This window comes from Tursiops truncatus, chromosome 3 (assembly GCF_011762595.2).
Source record: "Tursiops truncatus isolate mTurTru1 chromosome 3, mTurTru1.mat.Y, whole genome shotgun sequence".
Taxonomy (NCBI): Eukaryota; Metazoa; Chordata; class Mammalia; order Artiodactyla; family Delphinidae; genus Tursiops; species Tursiops truncatus.
In genome coordinates, this window is record NC_047036.1 from 159,489,460 (window position 1) to 159,506,988 (window position 17,529).

The 17,529-nt window shown below is 56.2% G+C and overlaps 2 protein-coding genes across 7 annotated transcripts in view; both read left to right on the top strand.

Moving 5' to 3' along the window:
• Nucleotides 1–8,465, top strand: part of KCNN1 (potassium calcium-activated channel subfamily N member 1) — a 30,456-nt gene extending 21,991 nt beyond the window's left edge. Inside the window, exons 7-9 of one of the 2 annotated variants that reach the window (XR_004525997.2) lie at nucleotides 192–294; nucleotides 4,845–4,914; nucleotides 7,846–7,979. Coding sequence is in view for 1 of the 2 variants with exons in the window: in XM_033853928.2 (XP_033709819.1) it covers nucleotides 192–319; nucleotides 4,845–4,914; nucleotides 7,846–8,100 (453 nt within the window). In the remaining variant the exon portion in view is untranslated. Of the gene's footprint in view, nucleotides 1–191; nucleotides 320–4,844; nucleotides 4,915–7,845 lie in introns of both variants that reach the window. The other variant, XM_033853928.2, reaches the window with a different exon arrangement.
• A 1,229-nt stretch (nucleotides 8,466–9,694) lies between these two features.
• On the top strand, nucleotides 9,695–17,186 carry ARRDC2 (arrestin domain containing 2). Of its 5 annotated transcripts, XM_033853922.2 has the most exons (9): nucleotides 9,700–10,386; nucleotides 13,122–13,477; nucleotides 13,569–13,635; nucleotides 13,865–14,012; nucleotides 14,543–14,645; nucleotides 14,734–14,990; nucleotides 15,138–15,300; nucleotides 15,568–15,725; nucleotides 16,005–17,186. In XM_033853922.2, exons 1-9 carry the CDS (start codon nucleotides 9,728–9,730, stop codon nucleotides 16,056–16,058), a joined length of 1,965 nt encoding a protein of 654 aa, XP_033709813.2. In that variant the 5' UTR covers nucleotides 9,700–9,727; the 3' UTR covers nucleotides 16,059–17,186. The 5 variants fall into 5 exon arrangements, with proteins under 5 accessions (XP_033709812.2, XP_033709813.2, XP_033709815.1 ...); XM_033853921.2 differs by having other exon boundaries at nucleotides 9,695–10,386; nucleotides 14,734–15,300; XM_033853927.2 differs by lacking the exon at nucleotides 13,122–13,477 and having other exon boundaries at nucleotides 9,997–10,386.
• The last annotated feature ends 343 nt before the right edge of the window (nucleotides 17,187–17,529 follow it).

A 17,529-nucleotide genomic window follows, 5' to 3' on the forward strand; every position in this document is an offset into this window, starting at 1 on the left:
GGCCCATGGTGAGTGATGTGTGTTAGGCAGACACACGCGTGCACACACACAGCACAGATGTGGATGTGTAAACATGGTCCTGACCTACAGTCCCAGGACCCCAGAGGGGCATTTCCAGGAGTTTCTGGAGGTTTCCAGAGCCTTCCATAGTTTTGTGCTACTCTAAGGAACTGTTCTTTCTCTGGCCTCAGGTAAAAAACGCCGCTGCTAACGTTCTCAGGGAGACGTGGCTTATCTACAAACACACCAGGCTGGTGAAAAAGCCAGACCACGCCCGGGTTCGGAAACACCAGCGTAAGTTCCTCCAAGCCATCCATCAGTAAGTCCAACACCTTTCCCACTTGCATTTCTGTGTCCACCTGGCACGGAGGCAGCCCTGGCCCCCGGGGAGGAGGCTGCAGACTAGGCCAGACAGCTCGTCATGGCCACATCATGGCCATTCCCATGCCAGGTGGTCAGTTGGTTGGGGCCTGCAGCTTCTGTGCTGGGTGGGATAGTGGGTTGGTCGGAGGTAGGCAGGTGATGGACCCAGCACTTGTCCAGAACAGTCACCTCTGATAAATCATGCAAACCACCCAACATAGTGGCAGGTAGCATATTTTATTCTCTGAAATAGCCAAAATGACTCTCCCCTTGGACACTGAAGCAATTTCCCCTTTTTGCTTTGGCTTCCAGGAAGCTCAGAATTAAATCTGTGGCCTGATTCATGTGATCATGTGGGATAATTAGAGATTACTTAATTTTCTCTGTTGTCCCTTTTTCCTGAGAATTATTTAATCAAGTGGTTCTCATCTTGGCTGCTCATTGGGGTCACGTGGGGGTGCTTTTTAAAATCTCACAGGCTGGGAATTCCCTGGTGGTCCAGTGGTTAGGACTCCACGCTTTCACTGCTGAGGGTGCTGGTTTGATTCCTGGTTGGGGAACTAAGATCTCAGAAGCCGCACAGCGTGGCTGAAAATTTTTAAAAAATAAAATAAAATCCTACAGGCCATACCCAACACCAGTTACAGTAGAGTCTGGGATACAGCCTGAGCTCAAGTTTAAGTTCCTCAGGTGAGTCCAGTGTGCAGCCAGAGTTGGCAGACTTTTTCTGTAAAGGGCCAGATATTAATTATTTCAGTCTTTGTGGGCCAAAATGTCTTATGTCACAGCTACTCAACTCTGCTGTTGTAGCAGGAAGACAGCAAGGATGAATGGGTGTAATTATGCTCTGATAAAGCTTTATTTTCCAAAGCAAACAGCTGTCCAGATTTGGCCTATAGACCATAGTATGCCAATCACTGTCCACAAGAAATATGTGAACCACATACATAATTTAAAAGTTGAAATTAATTTTAATATATTTATTCAATCTAATATATCCAAAATGTTATCATTTTAATATGTGATTAATATAAAAATCATTAATTAGATATTTTAGAAAGTTTTTTATACTAAATCTTTGCAGTCCGGTACGTATTTTACACTTACAGCCCGTTTTTATTCAGACCAGCCACATTTCAATGCTCAGTAGCTACATATAGGATGTATGGGACAGTACACAGTCTAGAATTTAAACAGTTTCAAATCTTGTGGGATTGGGCACTCACATATAAATTACAGTTGAGTCACATAGTAGCTGATTTAAAATAGAAAACAACGTGTTTTTAAGCACTTTTCAGAATGGGCCCATGCATTCCCAGCTCTTACATCCTGGAAAACCTCATTCACAATTGGGCTTCCCTAGGAAAATCAGATGGATCCCTGCCCCAAGAACTCTCAGGCCAGACTCAGGGGCTGATGAACCAGAAAGCGAGGCAAACAATGTTAGGGTCTGAACTAGTACAACAGGAAGGCAACCAAGTCACCCATAGGGAACAGAGATGAGAGGCAGCACAGAGAACCCTGGTGTGAGCAGTAGAGCCAGGAAGCTTATTGTGGGGAGACCCCAGGGTGTGGCTGGGACGGTCAGCTCCTGGGGCACAAGAGGGTAATGGAGTGTGACCATAGCGAGATCAGGCCATGGGAGAGGAAGCTCAGTCAGCTTGACTTTAATTTTTTAATCCTATTTAATAATTTTGCCTCTTTTAAAAGAACAGCTTTATTAAGGTATAATCGACATACAGTCAACTGCAGCTATTTAGAGTGTACAGTTTGATCAGTGTTAACATATGTATACATCCATGAAACTAGCCCCACAGTCAAGATAATGAACAGATTCATCACTCTAAAAGTCTCCTTGAGCCCCTAGCATCCTTGTCTTTTAGCTAGAGAGTTTAGTCCATTTATATTTATTGTGTTTACTGTTATGATTGGATTAATTTCTCATGATAACAGTCCCTATTTCATGGGACTGTGGGGAGGTCTAAATGGAGTGATGTGCAGAAATGCCTGGCATAGTTCCTGGCATAGAGCAAGCAGTCAGTAACACATGGTACCCCCAACCTCTGCTTCACCTATCACCTATGAAGCAGGGAGAGGAGTTGGTGCCCCACCTGCTTGACTTCACTGTGCCCAGGTGTTAGTCCTATTTCCTCATAAGACCCCAAGGCCCTCCTTGTTGACCCTTCAACAGTTGTTTACTGACCACTGGGTCCCAATCTAGTCTCTGCCACCTAACTGTGGGGCCTAAGCAAGTGACTACAGTAGTCCAAGCTTCGTTTTCTTATCTGTAAAGTGGAGACAATGGTGACATGCCTCTTCTCCAGGAATGGAGTGTGGATCAAACAATTGGGGTGACCAGATGATTTGTCTGCACCTGCCTGTCACACAGTATTTTCTGAAAATGGGAACTGTTGTTGTTGTTGTTATTACCACCCTCGATATGTTCATTTGGTCATTCCACAAACATTTCCTGCACCAGCTGGTGTGCCAGGCATGGAGGACACAGACATGGCTCTGCTCTGGACCTTGCCCCAAGGGATGTCCCAGAAGGTTCTTTGGGAGAAGTCGGAGGGTAGGAATTGAGGAGAGTTAGGTCTGTGGAGAAGGCACCTGCTCTGTGAGTGACCTTTGTCCCTTTGTTCTGGGGAAGGACTATCTCGCTCACCCTTAGGTCCCCCTGAACACCTCCAAAAAAACAGTGGCCTTATGAGAACAGCTGATGAAATCAAGCAAGTTTGAACTAGGGCCTAAAGGGTGGATGGGATTTGGGTAGGAAACGGAGAGGCAGGCATACCAGGGAGTGTGCACAGTTTGGGCAAAGGCGGGGAGGTGGGAATGAGCACAGTGCCAGGGAGACCAGAGGTACCACCTGCAGGTATGAGGGAGCCACGGCATCTTCTTGAGCTGGAGAGTCCCCATGATGGGAATGCAGTATGAGCAGCCAGTGAAAAGGAAACAGTGGTCTTGGAGAGGACAAACTGAGGAACACAGCATAGGTTTGGGAAGCGTACACATTTCCTAGGGCTACTTTAAGAAAAGTACCACAAACTCGGTGGTTTAAAACAGAATTTATGATCTCACTGCTCTGGAGGCCAGAAGTCCAAAATCAGTGTCGGCAGGGCCGTTCTCCCTCTGAAGGCATCAGGGGAAGATCTGTTCCAGGCCTCTCTCCTAGCTTTTGGTAGCCTCAGATGCTCCTTGGCTTATAGAAGCATTGCTCCAGTCCCCCATCTTCATATGATGTTCTCCCTGTATCTTCACATTGTCCTCCCTCTGTGTGTGTCTGTCCAAATTTCCCCCTTTTTATAAGGACACCAGTTATCTTAACCTAGTTAAATTTGGAAAGACCCTATTTCCAAAGAAAGTCACGTTCTGAGGTTCTGGGGGTTAGGACTTCAATATATCTTCTGGGGGGACACCATTCAACCTGTAACAGGAAGGTTCCAGAGATGCCAGGAATGACTTGCCCAGGGCAGGCATGTCAGTGGCTCCTTAGCAAGTCTCCGCCAACTTCCAGGGCTAGGGGTGTCTGTATCCACCTCCACTTCTCCAGACCGAGGGCTGGGTCCTCTCAGGGGTCCTGGCAACACCCAGCATAGGTGGGCCCCAAGGGGCCTCTCCAAGCATCTATCACATGTGGGTGTGCAAGGGTTGAGTTTGGACTAGTGAGGAGGAAAGGAGAGTCCTACCTGGAAAGGTCTCCCTGGGCTGGTTTAGCTACAGAAGGGTGGAGAGAAGGGGTGAGGACAACACCCCCCACCCCACCAGCCCCATAGGCAGCTGTCCAGGCGGCCAAGGTCTCAGAGGCTGAGTGGCAGACTCAGGTGCAAATCCTGCTAGGATGCCAGTGGGCACCGGCTTTGCCCCTCTGAGCCTTGACTTCCCCTTTGGGAAATGGTATGGGCATAGTTTTCTGGACTAAATGTCACCTCCAGGGCCAGGAGCTTGGCACAGGCAGGCATACAGTGGGGCTGCAGGGCCGGAGGCAGCTGCATTTGCTGTGAGGCACTGCTGGAGGGAGGGGGCAGAGGGAGGATGCATCCCTGAGGGCTGGTACCACCCCCTCAGAGGCTGGACCTCTCCCTAGAGCAAGGGCAGCAGCCCCTCCGCCGTCCAGGGCCCCCAGCCTGGCCCTGGGGTGGCGCACGTGGGAGGGTTGGGCATGGGCTGCCCAGGTGTGCTGAGATTAAAATTGCCTTGTGGTTTCTCCCTGCTCCGCTGGGTCCTGCCAGAGCTCAGAAGTAAGTCTCTTCCTGGGGGTTAGTGCATGTGGGCACTGTGGGTGGTAGCTGAACCGCCCTCCAGGCCCTGCTGCCCCCTGCATGCCAGGAGGGAACGGGCTGCAAGGGGGCTAACCTCCAACTTGCCCCTCACCCCCCACTGCATATCCCACAAGGTGACTCTGGGTGGGGTGGGTGCATGGAGGAACCCTGACCCCACTGCAGCCTCTGCACAACCCCACCTTCCCACCTGTCCGACAGGCTCCGGAGTGTGAAGATTGAGCAAGGGAAGCTGAATGACCAGACCAACACGCTCGCAGACCTGGCCAAGGTGAGCAGGGCAGGGTGAGGTGGGGCAGCCCCCTGGTCCAGAAGGAGTTGGTTAGGCCCTCAGAGGAGGATGAGGGATGTTCCGTAAAGGACAAGGCCCAGCTCCTGCCAGGGAGGGAGGGACAGGGCTGGTGCCCATAGTATAGACAGGTGACCCAGGCAAGTGATGCAGGGCAGGCAGGGACCAGCCACCAGGGAATAAGAGCCCTGTCTGCAGGGGTCCACTGTGACCAGAGGCTCCAGTTGTTAGAGTGATGCCAGAAATCTACATCTGTGTGTAAAATCTTTACTTTTTAACATTGGCAGCTGTTTTATCAGCCTTTTTTTTTTTTTTTTTTAATTTCTTGGCCACGCCATGCGGCATGTGGGATCTTAGTTCCCTGACCAGGGTTCGAACACACGTCCCCTGCAGTGGAAGTGTGGAGTCTTAACCACTGGACCACCAGGGAAGTCCCAATTTTTGTCAGCCTTTTTTTTTTTTTGGCATCTATTTTATATTTTTAATTAATAGCTAATAAAAAGTTTTAATAAGAATATGTAATTAGTGGGCTAAATTGGTGAAGTGGTACTTTCGTATTTAGAAATGTCATCTACATACAAGCTCTAAAATCTAAGAGAAAAACAAATTTCTTTTGCTAGGGTTATAAATTCAAATTATAGCATCAGGAGAAAGCTTATTTGTATAGCAATTAAACATCTTTCAGGAAATTAAAGTTGATTGCAAGAGCTCTGTAAGATCGGTGTGTGTTATAAATGGATCTATTTGTTGGTTCTAATGTCAGGTCCCATCCAATTTCCCACTTTTTTTTTTTGGCTGTACGCGGGCCTCTCACTGCTGTGGCCTCTCCCGTTGCAGAGCACAGGCTCTGGACGCGCAGGCTCAGTGGCCATGGCTCACGGGCCCAGCCGCTCCGCGGCATGTGGGATCCTCCCAGACCGGGGCACGAACCCGTGTACCCTGCATCGGCAGGCGGACTCTCAACCACTGCGCCACCAGGGAAGCCCCAATTTCCCGCTTTTTATTCATCCATTAGAAGATATGTCAACTGACTCAACTTCAGTTGGGCAAGCTCTTAGAATATTTGTCACACTCTTCTGAACTCCCTTTTGCCCTTTCATAAATAGTTCATGTGTGAACTTTGCAAATTGGCTCCAATGCAATTTAATTAAATACTAACGGGGGACTTCCCTGGAGGTACAGTGGTTAGGACTCTGCAGGGGGCAGGGGTTCAATCCCTGGTTGGGGAACTGAGATCCCTCATGCTGCACAGAGTGGCCAAAAAATAAAAAAAAAAAATTTAATACTAACCCACATAAACTTAATTTGAAAGGGAACATTACAGAGGAAAAAACATATTCCAGAACCCTGAAGAAATAATTCAATCGGTAGTAGAAAGAACATAATCCTAAGAGCATGTAGAAATCCTTGGCCAACTAATTTGATGTCATATGAGATTACAGCTCCAAATACATATCGAATGCCTTTGAAAAATTCAGGTACTAGATATTATAGTTTGGATTATCCATATCACACTTCCTTCATTAGTACAGATGATTAAAATGTGAATTTATAAAAGTTATTTAAACCTTCTAATTACAGCAGTATACTCCGCTCCAAATACATTTAATGAAGGCTTCGAAATAAGCCTTTCACTGGATTGGATTAGAGGGTTTCTAATTTTTTTTAATTTAACGAGGTTAAAATGTTTTCCAATATTAAATTTTAATGCTTTCCAAGGTTGCTGATTTAATTTGTATCTCTCCAACAAAAACAAAATGTATATTCTAATAAAAGTTTAAACCTCAGAGAGGGCCAAAAAAGACCCATCCAAGGGCTGGATGCCTCCAGATGTTACTCTCTGGCCCCGGGGGACTGTGTGACCCCTTGAGGCGGGCTGGGGTGAGGGTCTGCAGCCCTACGGGGGTGGGGTGGGGGGAAGCGGGCAGAGGCATTTGTTCATCCTTGGATGGGGTTGGCCTACCAGTAACAGGAAAGGGTGGAAGGCAGGGCTCAGGTAAAGGCTTTCGGACCGGAAGGGAGAGGCTGCAAGTACAGTGCGGAAAGAAGGAGCTGTGGGGTGGATGACCTGTCTCCCTCCCACAGATCGAGAGGTTGGGGTGGGGTAGGGTGTGGCACAGCCCCTTCAGCCCTCGCATCTGAGACCCAGGACAGGCGGTGAGCTGCGGTCTGTCTGGGCGTCTAGACAGCGCGGAGCTGGGCTGAGACTCGGAACGGTGATCTAGCGCCACCTGGTGGTTACAGCGGCATTTGCAACTAGGGCTGTTCTGCGTGTCCCGCCTACCCACTGCAACTCCCGGGCCCATCTGGACTGTGGCAGAACCAGCCCCTGCTTGCTGGGTTGTGGGGAGCAGTCGAGATGGCAGGGATGCCCCACGACCTTCTGTAATGTAATTGTTGTGGCTGTCGTGTTGCCCGGTCTGTGATAGGGTCAGATTCTTGGGGTGGTCACCTCTCCCCCCGGCAGACTTCTATCCCCTCCCCAGTCGAATGTGGAAAGCAGGGGATAGTTCACAACCGAGCCTCCTCCCCCTCGACCGTGTCCCCAGCCTGGAGCAACACCAGTCCAGAATCACCCAAGACCACCCTCTGGCTTTACAGGCCATGCAGCTAGTTCATCCCCTCACGGCAACTCTGGTCACATCCGCTGGGCCCCAAGACCTCCCTTGACCTTCCCCTGGTCTGCTGGCTCCGAGCCTGGCACTCAAGACCTGTGTCTCCGCTCCGCTCGCCTATCCTCCCACCGCTCCCTGGGGCCCAGCAAGATGCCTTTGGCTGGTTTGGGGGTGCGCTCACAGTTGCTCCTCACTTGGGCCGCCACCCAACCGGGGCTGGTCTGCCATCTCTCTGCAACCACCCCTCCCTCTCTCTCACCTGGCCTCTCCTCTCTCCCACCCTCCCTGTCTCTGACAGACCCAGAATGTCATGTACAACCTCATGTCCGAGCTGCACGCCCAGCACGAGGAGCTTGAGGCCCGCCTGGCTGCCCTTGAAAGCCGCCTGGACGCATTGGGCGTCTCCCTGCAGGCCCTGCCGGGCCTCATCGCCCAAGCCATACGCCCGCCTCCACCACCCCTGCCTCCCCGGCCTGGCTCCGGCCCACTGGACCCGGTGGCTCGGAGTCCCCCACACCGGCGGCCACCCACGGCCCCTTCAGACTGCGGGTGACGGCTCTGCCTGCCACCAGACTCCTCAATCTTGGCCATCGTGTGGCCGCCACCTCCACGCCAGCCAAGAAGCCCTGTACAGTGGCGCCTCTTGGAGTTCAAGGAGCTGAAACCGAGTTGGGCTGATTGGACTGGGGCCCGCCAGACTGTCCGGGCAGAGGGCAGGGCCATACGGCAGGCAAGGGCAGGGGCGGGCCACCACTGGCTTCCTCCCTGATTGGAGCTGGGAGAGCCTGGAGCTTCCTCTGGTCCTCTGCCACCCCCAACCCCCGGCTCTCCCCAGGCTCCCGGTGGGTGCGGAGCAGCCAGGAGAGGGGTCCTTGCCAGTTCCAAATAAAGCAGGACCCACCCACTTGCTGCCTGTTGTGCGTGGCTGGGGGACACTCATAATCACAACATGGGGAGTAGATACCCGGCCCTGGGGTTCCAGACCAGATGTGGGGGTCAAGGTGAGCCCATCCCCATCCCCATCCTAGGCAGGTTGTCTCCCGGGCCTGAACTCAATCAGAGACACCTCCCTGAGGACATCTGCGCCGGTCCCACCTGACACCGATTGAGGGGCCCTGCAGAGAGCATGGCCCAGCCCTGGCCTACAGGAGGCAGCAGAGAGTCAGGACTTCCTTCCAGCTGGTTTTGCTGGAGCACCCACTAGGGCCCAGCGGAGCTGTGGGTCAGGGTCCAGTGGGGGAAGTGACATGGGTGAGGAGGGCCATTCAGTCTTCGGCAGACATGGATTGAGCACCTGCTGTATACAGGCAATGTAATGTAAATTATCACACTGACTCTTCACCAGAACCTGAGCAGGGTAGGATGGGGAGACTCAGAGGAGTCAAGCCACCTGCCTGGGGCTACAGAGTGAGGAGGGAGGGGTGAGCCAGGATTTAAACTCAGGGGTCCATAGGCCAAAGGGAAGAATGGACTTGGTGGAGGGCACTCCGTGGGGAGGGGAGTGGTGTGATCCTGGCGTTTGAGGGGCCCCTCTGGGGCAGGATGGAGGGGAAGGTTCTAGACATAAGTAGAATCAAAGGGTCCCTCCAGGCCTTGGGCTCGGAGTGCTGGAGTCAGGTGGGGGAGGCAGGCAGATGCTGGGCCCTGGGTGGAGAGGGAGGCTAATCTGGGTCCAGCTGAGAGCCCAGGCTCTGGCAGCCTCCGATAAGGCCATGGGCCACCTGGCTGGAAGTGATAGGTGGGGCACAAGAGCAAGAAGGGTCTGGGGAGGTGTCAGTGGGCTGTGGTCAGATGTGAGTTCGAGTCCTGACTCTGACACCGGTGGATGCCTCTAGGCGGTGGCTGCCCCTCTGGGGGCCTCAGTTTCCTCTTCTGTAAGATTGGATGCCGAAAATAGGGCACAGTGTTCACCCTTGGGAGCACCCAGTCTGACGGAGGAGGCATAGTAAACACACAGCGGTCACAAACACAGCGACCAGAGCCGTAAAGAAATAAGTCCAGAGAATGACTCTGGTGACATTTGGGCGTGGGTGGGTGGAGAGCAGATCTGGGGAAGGGCGTTCCTAGCAGCGACAGCCAGTGCAAAGGCTAAGAAGCAAGACCCGAGCTTGGTGTGTTTGCGGAACAACCAGATGGAGGCTGGGGCGGCGCCCGGTCCAAAGGTGCCGTGTAGGGGACGAATGAGTCCACAACACAGAGCCCGGTGGCTGCCTCCGCTCCGCGCCAGCCACAGCCGCCCCCGCCCGCCTCTGACTCAAAAAAACAGGGCCCGCCCCGCCCTGGGGGGTAGCAAAGTCAGCCGCACGGACACGCGGGCGGCACGTCCCCGGAGGCCCGAGCGCGTCACGGGGGCCGACGCGGAGGACCAGGAAGTCCGCCAACTACGCGCCGGCCGGGTACGGCGGCGCCCGCACAAAGTTCGCAGAAGCAAGAGAACGATCGGGGGGCGCCCGGTGCGGCGAAGACCAACGCTGAGACCAGGGAGGTCTGCAGACGCGCCCCAGCTGTGCGCCTGGTCGCCGGGTGCCCGGCGGGCCCGCGCCGGGTGCGGCAGCCCAGCCGTGCGCCCCGGCCCGAGCCATGCGCTCGGGGGGCGTGCGCAGCTTCGCGCTGGAGCTGGCGCGGGACCCGTGCGGCGCGTACCGCGGCGGGGAGCGCCTGTGCGGCCGGGTGCTGCTAGAGGCAGCGTCTCCGCTGCGGGTGACAGCTCTCGAGGTGGCGGCGCACGGCGGGGCGGTCACCCACTGGCTCGAGGGCCGAAGCGTGGGTGTAAATGCGGTGTCCAGCGACTACGCGGCCGCCGAGACATACCTGCGGCGGCGGCAGCTGCTGCTCCTAGGTGAGCCGCTCATCCCCCCCACCCCGAGCCAGGATCCTCCGGGACCCTCTACCCAGGTCTGGGCGCCCCTCTCCAAAGCCAGCCTTTCAACTTAGAGGCTGTGTGGTCGGGTGACCCTTCTCAAGATGTGGAGACCTCCTCCTCAGGTTGTGGACCCTCCTACAGGGTGGGACACCCACCTACTTACCCCCCTCCAAAACCCTCTTTTCCAGGAACTCCTCCTAGGGTCTGGGCGCGCTCCCCCCGCCTCCAGAGCCGGGATGCCCTCGACCTAGAGGCTATGCTGTGGGGGAGACCCCCCCATATGGAGTCTGGGGGAATCCCTTGGTGGAACTGGGAGTTCCTCCTCTCTGGACCCTAGGATGCCACGTTAGCCCCAGGCCTGGTGTCTCTGATTCCCAGAGAAGGCCCGTCTCACGCCCTGCCAGTGCCCCTTACCAGTTTTTACAGGAAGGGTTGTTCGCTGGGTTGGGGGTTCTGGTGGTGTTTGCAGGTGAGCGGGTGGGACTGCATCCCAGGCAGGGAGAAGACTTGGGGTGGGGTCACATCAGGCTGGGAGTCTTAGGTGTTGGGCATGTCCCTACCTTGCTCTGAACCTCAGTCCCCCACCCTCAGGCCATACAGCCAGTCGGGAGCAGAACAGGGCCAACAGAAAGAGTAAGTCTGTGCCCCAGCACCGTGCTATGTGGCTGAGGAGGGTGTTGGCCTCTCTGGGCTGCCCTGGCCACCTCCTCTTGGGGAAGGCAGACCTCACCATACCCATCTGCAAGATGGGCGGAAGCAGGAAGCAGCTCGAACCTGGCTCCCCACCCGCAGCCCCCTTTTTTTCCATCAGTGCACACACTAGATGCTTTGCCTACAGGCTTGCAAACTTGTCCCAACGGCCCCCAGGTGTGGGGACTCTTGCCTGAGCAGCTGTGGAAACCGAGGCATAGCCGGCAAGGGGTGAGGCAGGAAGGGGCCCTGTAGTCATTTCCCTTTCCCTGTGACTCGAGGGAAATTGGGGCTGGTCTCACCCTACAGTCCTCCTGGTCCCACTCACTGGTAGCTTCCTTAAGATACTGGAGGGGTGAAGCTTGTGGAGTTGCTTTGTGACCTCTAGTGAGGCCCTGCCCCTCTCTGGGCCTCTGGGGACCCATCTGTGAAGCGGACTGAGGGCACTGGCTCAGAATGAGCCTTCCTGGGACTACCCTGGCCGTCCAGTGGTTAAGACTCTGGGCTTCCACTGCAGGGGGCGCGGGTTCCATCCTGGTTGGGGAACTAAGATCCCTCGAGCTGAGTTTGGTTTGGCCAAAAGAAAAAACAAAACAAAAAACCCAAAAGAAAGAGCCTTCCCATCCCCCCAGGGTCACTCCATTCCCCACCTCCTCCTGGGCTTATAGCCTCTTGTCCTCTTTCTAGGCTCTATTTGGCCCTGGGAGAAGGTCCCGGCCCCTTATTTCAGCCCCAGAGCCCCCTCCTCCGGGTACCCCCCCCCCCAGGGTGATCACTGAGTGGACAGCCTCTACCCCTCTCTTCCGGCCTGCCCTTACCCCTATCACTGATTGGTTGTGTCCGTTTATGGCCGCCGGCCCGCTGGGTGTGCCTTGGCCTCAGGGGGTCCCGGTGTGGCCTGAGCCAGACTCAAAGGGGATGGCCAAACTAGGGGGTGGGTTCAAGCAGCAGTGCATCCCTCTGTCACCAGAGGGCGCAGGCGCTCCGCAAATCGCGATCAGTGAGCTCCCAACTAGGAAACCGTGTATGTGGTTCTTCTCCGAGGAGACTGAGGTCCAGAGACGGGTTACCGCCCCAAAGGCACACCACAGCCTTGAATCAGGGGATTCCGTGAGCTTCCCCGGTACTCGGCTCTGTCTGTGAGGGGAAGAGCTAGGCCTAGAGGACAAGTAGGAGTTTGCGGAGGCGGAGGAGGGAGGGCAGGTGCTGAAAGTTTGGAAAGGAACGTCGCGGCCAAAGCGCTGAGGCGCAGCCGAGTGGCAGTGTGTCAGGAGCGGGCTGATGACTCGGGAGAGAGGCTCTGGGAGGGGTCGAGTAGGGGCTACGCCGTGATTCATGCACAACCCTCTGAGGTCGGGAATGATTTTCTTCTGGCTCTACAAACGTGGAAACTCAGGTTCCAAGTGGTTGTCACTAGCCCGGGTCAGCCAGCTGAGCGGGTTTCAAATCAGAGGAGGGGGCAGTAGGCGCCCGAGTGGAGGGAGGCCCCATCCACTTCTTCCTCCCTCCCCCATTGCACAGAGCGGGGGAGACTGAGGCCCGAGGTAGTTAGTCCTAGGCTTTCAGGGCCTCGATTGGGGCCTGGCTGTTAACACACCCCTCCAGATCGGGCTGGACGTGCATCGAGTCACGTCTGCAATTGGCGGCCGGTTGATGATTAAACCGACGGCAGTATGATCTTGCTGGGTGACCTCAGGCCCGAGTCCTCCAGGCCTCAGTTCTTCCTCTTGACCCCCGGAGTCTGAGATACCTGCTCTGTCCCGCAGTGCTTCAGCCTCACACCAGGGTCCACTAGGGTAGAGGGCAGCGGGTCGCGAGCCGGGGCGTTTGTTATTTTGCTCCACGCGTGGGCGGGGCCACGCCTTTCGCCGCGCCATTGGTGTATTCCTCTCCGAGGGCGGGACCTGCGTCTCGCTCCGCCCCTCCCTGCCGTATAAATGCGGCGCCGGCGCAGGCAGTGAGGAGTTTCTGGCTCGATCAGCGAGTGCGCCTGCGCGCGCGTGGTGGGTTTGCGTTCTCAGGCTGCAGCGTCCGCATCTCGCGCCTCCGCGTCGCGGGTTCGAAGCCAGGGACCGGGCGCCGCGAGTTCGTATCCCAGCCGCGATGCTGTTCGACAAGGTGAAGGCCTTCGTGGTGCAACTGGATGGTGCGAACGCAGGCGCCGAGCCCGTGTTCAGCGGCGGCCAGGCGGTGGCCGGCCGGGTGCTGCTGGAGCTGGCGGGCCCGGCGCGCGTGGGTGCCCTGAAGCTGCGCGCGCGGGGTCGCGCCCACGTACACTGGACCGAGTCGCGCAGCGCGGGCTCGAGCACCGCGTACACGCAGAGCTACAGCGAGCGCGTGGAGGTTGTGAGCCACCATGCCACACTACTCGCGCCAGGTACCACCTGGGGACCCCTGCACGGCGCGTGCTGCGCGCTCCGGGAGCCCCTCACAGCCACTGAGCCTCCCCTTCTTGCTCCTACCTGCAGACACCGGAGGGATCACAACGCTGCCTCCTGGACGCCATGAGTTCCCATTCAGCTTCCAGCTGCCACCGTAAGTCAAATGGGGTGGAGGATTGCAGGGGAGTCCCTAAGTCTGCAGCCCCTTCCAGGTTTGGGACTCCACTGCTCGGTATCTGGGGACCCCCGAGCCGCAAGATTGTCTCCCGGGGGGGGGGGTGCCCAGGAATGCCTCGTGTCTCTCATCCCCGTAAGTCTTTGGGAATCTCCCACCCGGGAGTCTGTGGATCTCACCCACTGAAGCCCCTTCCCTCCACCCCCAGGACGCTAGTGACTTCATTTGAAGGCAAACACGGCAGTGTCCGATACTGCATCAAAGCCACCCTGCACCGGCCCTGGGTCCCTGCCCGCCGGGCAAGGAAAGTGTTTACTGTTATCGAGCCTGTGGACATCAACACACCAGCTCTGCTGGTGAGTTGCTGCCCTTGGGGAAGGTAGGATGGGAGCATCACAGGCAGGGTCCTGGCTATTTGGTGACTGGCTCCTCACTCCCTTCTCAAAGTGGGGGTCACAGCTGAGCCCTGGCAGGGAGGGAGGCAGTGGGGGAGGTAGGCATGGGAATGCCTGTGGAGTCCAGTGGAGCCAGGTGCAAGTCCCAGGAGCACCAGTTGGCTGTGTGTTTCTGGCTGAGTGTCTCACCTTCTCTGAGCCTCCTGTGCCTCCTCCATGAAACGGGACTCAGTCAGAGCTTGCAATAATAATGGCTTACTAAGCGCTCATTACGCACTAAGTGCTTGGCTTGTTCACTTCGTTTTCAGTTTAACGAGATGAGTCATATTCCTGGATCCATTCTACAAATAGTTTCTAGATTGTTAAAAGGAAACCAGGATACTAGGCCCTGCCCCAAATCCTCCTTCAGCTGAGGGTGGTTTAGAGGCTTCAGGGGGTCTGTGGTTGGCACAATGGGATGCATGTTATGTCCTTTCCCTCCACCCCACAAGGCCCCTCAAGCGGGAGCTCGGGAGAAGATCGCCCGATCCTGGTACAGTAACCGTGGCCTTGTCTCTCTCTCAGCCAAGATCGACCGCAAGGGCTACACACCAGGTAGCAGGTGGGAGGGGCTGGATTGAGAAGAAGGTCCGTGTCAGGGTTGCAGGTGGGGAAACTGAGGCCCTGCTGTCCCACCCTACAGGTGAGGTGATCCCCGTCTTTGCCGAGATCGACAACGGCTCCACGCGCCCAGTACTGCCACGGGCGGCCGTGGTCCAGACACAGACCTTCATGGCGCGAGGTGCCCGCAAACAGAAACGAGCAGTGGTGGCTAGTCTCTCAGGGGAGCCTGTGGGCCCTGGGCGGCGGGCACTGTGGCAGGGCCGGGCGCTGCGGATCCCTCCTGTGGGTCCTTCTATTCTGCACTGCCGCGTGCTACATGTGGACTACACCCTCAAGGTAGAGTATCCTCGGGGGCTGGGGTGGCTGCGTCTGATCTGTCCTCCAGGCTGGGGTTCCCCCCGCCCCCCACCAAGACCTCCTGCCATAGAAGGAGTGTGTGGCCGAGGCTGCCTGGGCACCCTCTATCACGGCTCCTTCCTCCAGGTCTGCGTGGACATCCCGGGCTCATCCAAGCTGCTCCTGGAGCTGCCGCTGGTCATCGGCACCATTCCTCTGCAACCTTTCGGCAGCCGCTCGTCCAGCGTGGGCAGCCATGCCAGCTTCCTGCTGGACTGGGGACTGGGCGTCCTGCCAGAGCGACCTGAAGGTGAGCTCTCCATCCTGCTGTGAGGGGCATGGGTGGGCAGAGAGGCAGGTGCCCGGCTGACTCTCCCTCCCCCAGCCTCGATGCCCCCATCTGTAAAAGTGCTCAGTAACAGTCATGTTGGGAGTATGAATTCCCCCAGGATCCCAATCCAAGGGCACACAGCTCAGCAGCCCCGGAACTGGCACAAGCCAGCTCCCAGCCATTGTCCCCAATTCTGGGGCTGCCCGCCTCCTCTACCAGCCTCACCACCCTGTCTGTCGATTCCAGCACCTCCCGAGTACTCGGATGTGGTGGCCGATGAGGAGGTGGCGGCCGTGGAGCAGAGCCCCTTCCGACTACTGCAGGACCCTGACATGGGTGCTGAAGGCCCCTTCTTTGCCTACATCCAGGAGTTCCGCTACCGCCCGCCACCCCTGTACTCTGAGGTGAGCTTGGGGGGTTCAAGAAGCCCCTGTGGCTCTCCAGGCCCTGGGAGCCAAGATGAGGGTAGAGAGCCACAGATGAGTTTTAAGTAATGATGGAACTCCTATACATCCCCATACAGGTGCGAGGGCCTGAACCCGCCTTGCACCTTAGTCTGTTCCTGGGTGTCACCCCCGGGCCAAGTGTGGGAGTGGAGATGAGGAGGGTGGGGAGGGGTGTTTCTGAGCCTCCAGGGCCTCCTGAGACTTGATGGGATCGTTTCCTCCCCACCCCCCCCGCAGGAGGATCCAAACCCACCCTCAGAGGCCGTGAGGCCCCGCTGCATGACCTGCTGAGTGGCAAGTGGAAACTTCAAGGGATGAGGTTGTACACATGCTTCCATCAGCGTGGACATGAGTGAGGAGTGGCTGGGTCAAGAACAGACCAGCCTGACTGCACTGAAGTTGGGGAAACCGAGTCTCAGAATGGGGCAGGGCCATTCCAGCATCACACAGAGCAGAGGAAGAGCCAGTCTGGAGTCTGACATCTCTGGACTGGTTCTCATAAGGTATCAAATGCCCACCATAAGATCTGAGAGACTGTTCAACCTGTCTTTGCCAGCCTGTGGTCCCCCAGAAGCCTCCAGTCTGGGAGAGACAGAGCCAGACATAAATACTTCCAGGCCCACAGGACCAGAGGAAGGGACCAAGAGCTGGGAGAGTCCAAAGGGGGAGCAGGAAGGCTTCCTGGAGGAAAGAGCATTTTAGCTGAGGCTTTGGTGCATGAATAAGAGCTCAGAGGGCAGGCAAGCAAGGGGAAGGAAAAGTCGAAGAAGGTCAGAGCCGAGTGATGTGTGGAGACCGCCCCCTTCATCTTAGAACTGGGGCTCAGAGAGCAAGTGCCTCTGTCGAGGCCACACTGCAAGGTCCGGCAGGCGAGAGGGCCCAGGAATGAGGCATTCAGGGAAGCAGGTTATCAGAGCTGTGTGGGGCAACAGGGCAACAAGGGCAGCGACTCCAGCCTTCGAAACCTTTGAAAGCCAGAGATTCTTGGCCCAGGCTAGGCTTCTTGGGGGCCCCTCCACACACTCCAGGACGTGAGAGCTGTCTGGGTATTGTATGGCCCGAGAAACCCAGGTTCGGAGTGGGACAGACAAGACCAGCTCCATCACTTGCAAAATGAAGATGTGGGGCCCCTTGTTCAAGAATTCAGAATTTCAAGACGGGGACAGCAGAGCATTAAACCAGGCTGCGGGGACAGAGGTCAGCCTGGGGTGACACAGCAGGGCCAGTGTGCTGCTTCTGGGCACCCCCTGTGTCCTGGAGGGACAAAACATAATGGGGCAGCTGGACAAGCCCCCAAGTGCAGAGTCCCAGCCCAGGCTGAGGCAGGACCCTCGCCTGGGACTCTGCATTTCCGTTAAGCCTTAAATCGTTCTCTTTTGTACAATTATTTTTTAAAAATAAAAGCACGGAGGAAGAGACTGTGCTTAGTGGTTTATTGCCCTCAGGTGCCAAGGAACCTGGGGTGGCCTCGTCCACCATCTTGAGTCTGGATCTCAGATGGAATTCCAGGCTGAGGAGGGTTGAGGGGCCCATTGTCCAGAAGGTGAAGGTGAGACCCAGGGACACATAGGGAGACAGCTCGGGCTGGCGCCGGATGCGTTCACCTCGTGCAGTAGCAGAGGCTGGGACCGTGGACGGTGGAGGGCAGGCAGAGGCCTCATCTGTCCCCACAGAATGGAGATGAGGGGGCAGAGAGGTGCCAAAGGCAGGAGGAGCCTGCCTATCTATGCAGTCTGGGCTGGTTTTGCTTTTACTGTGGTTT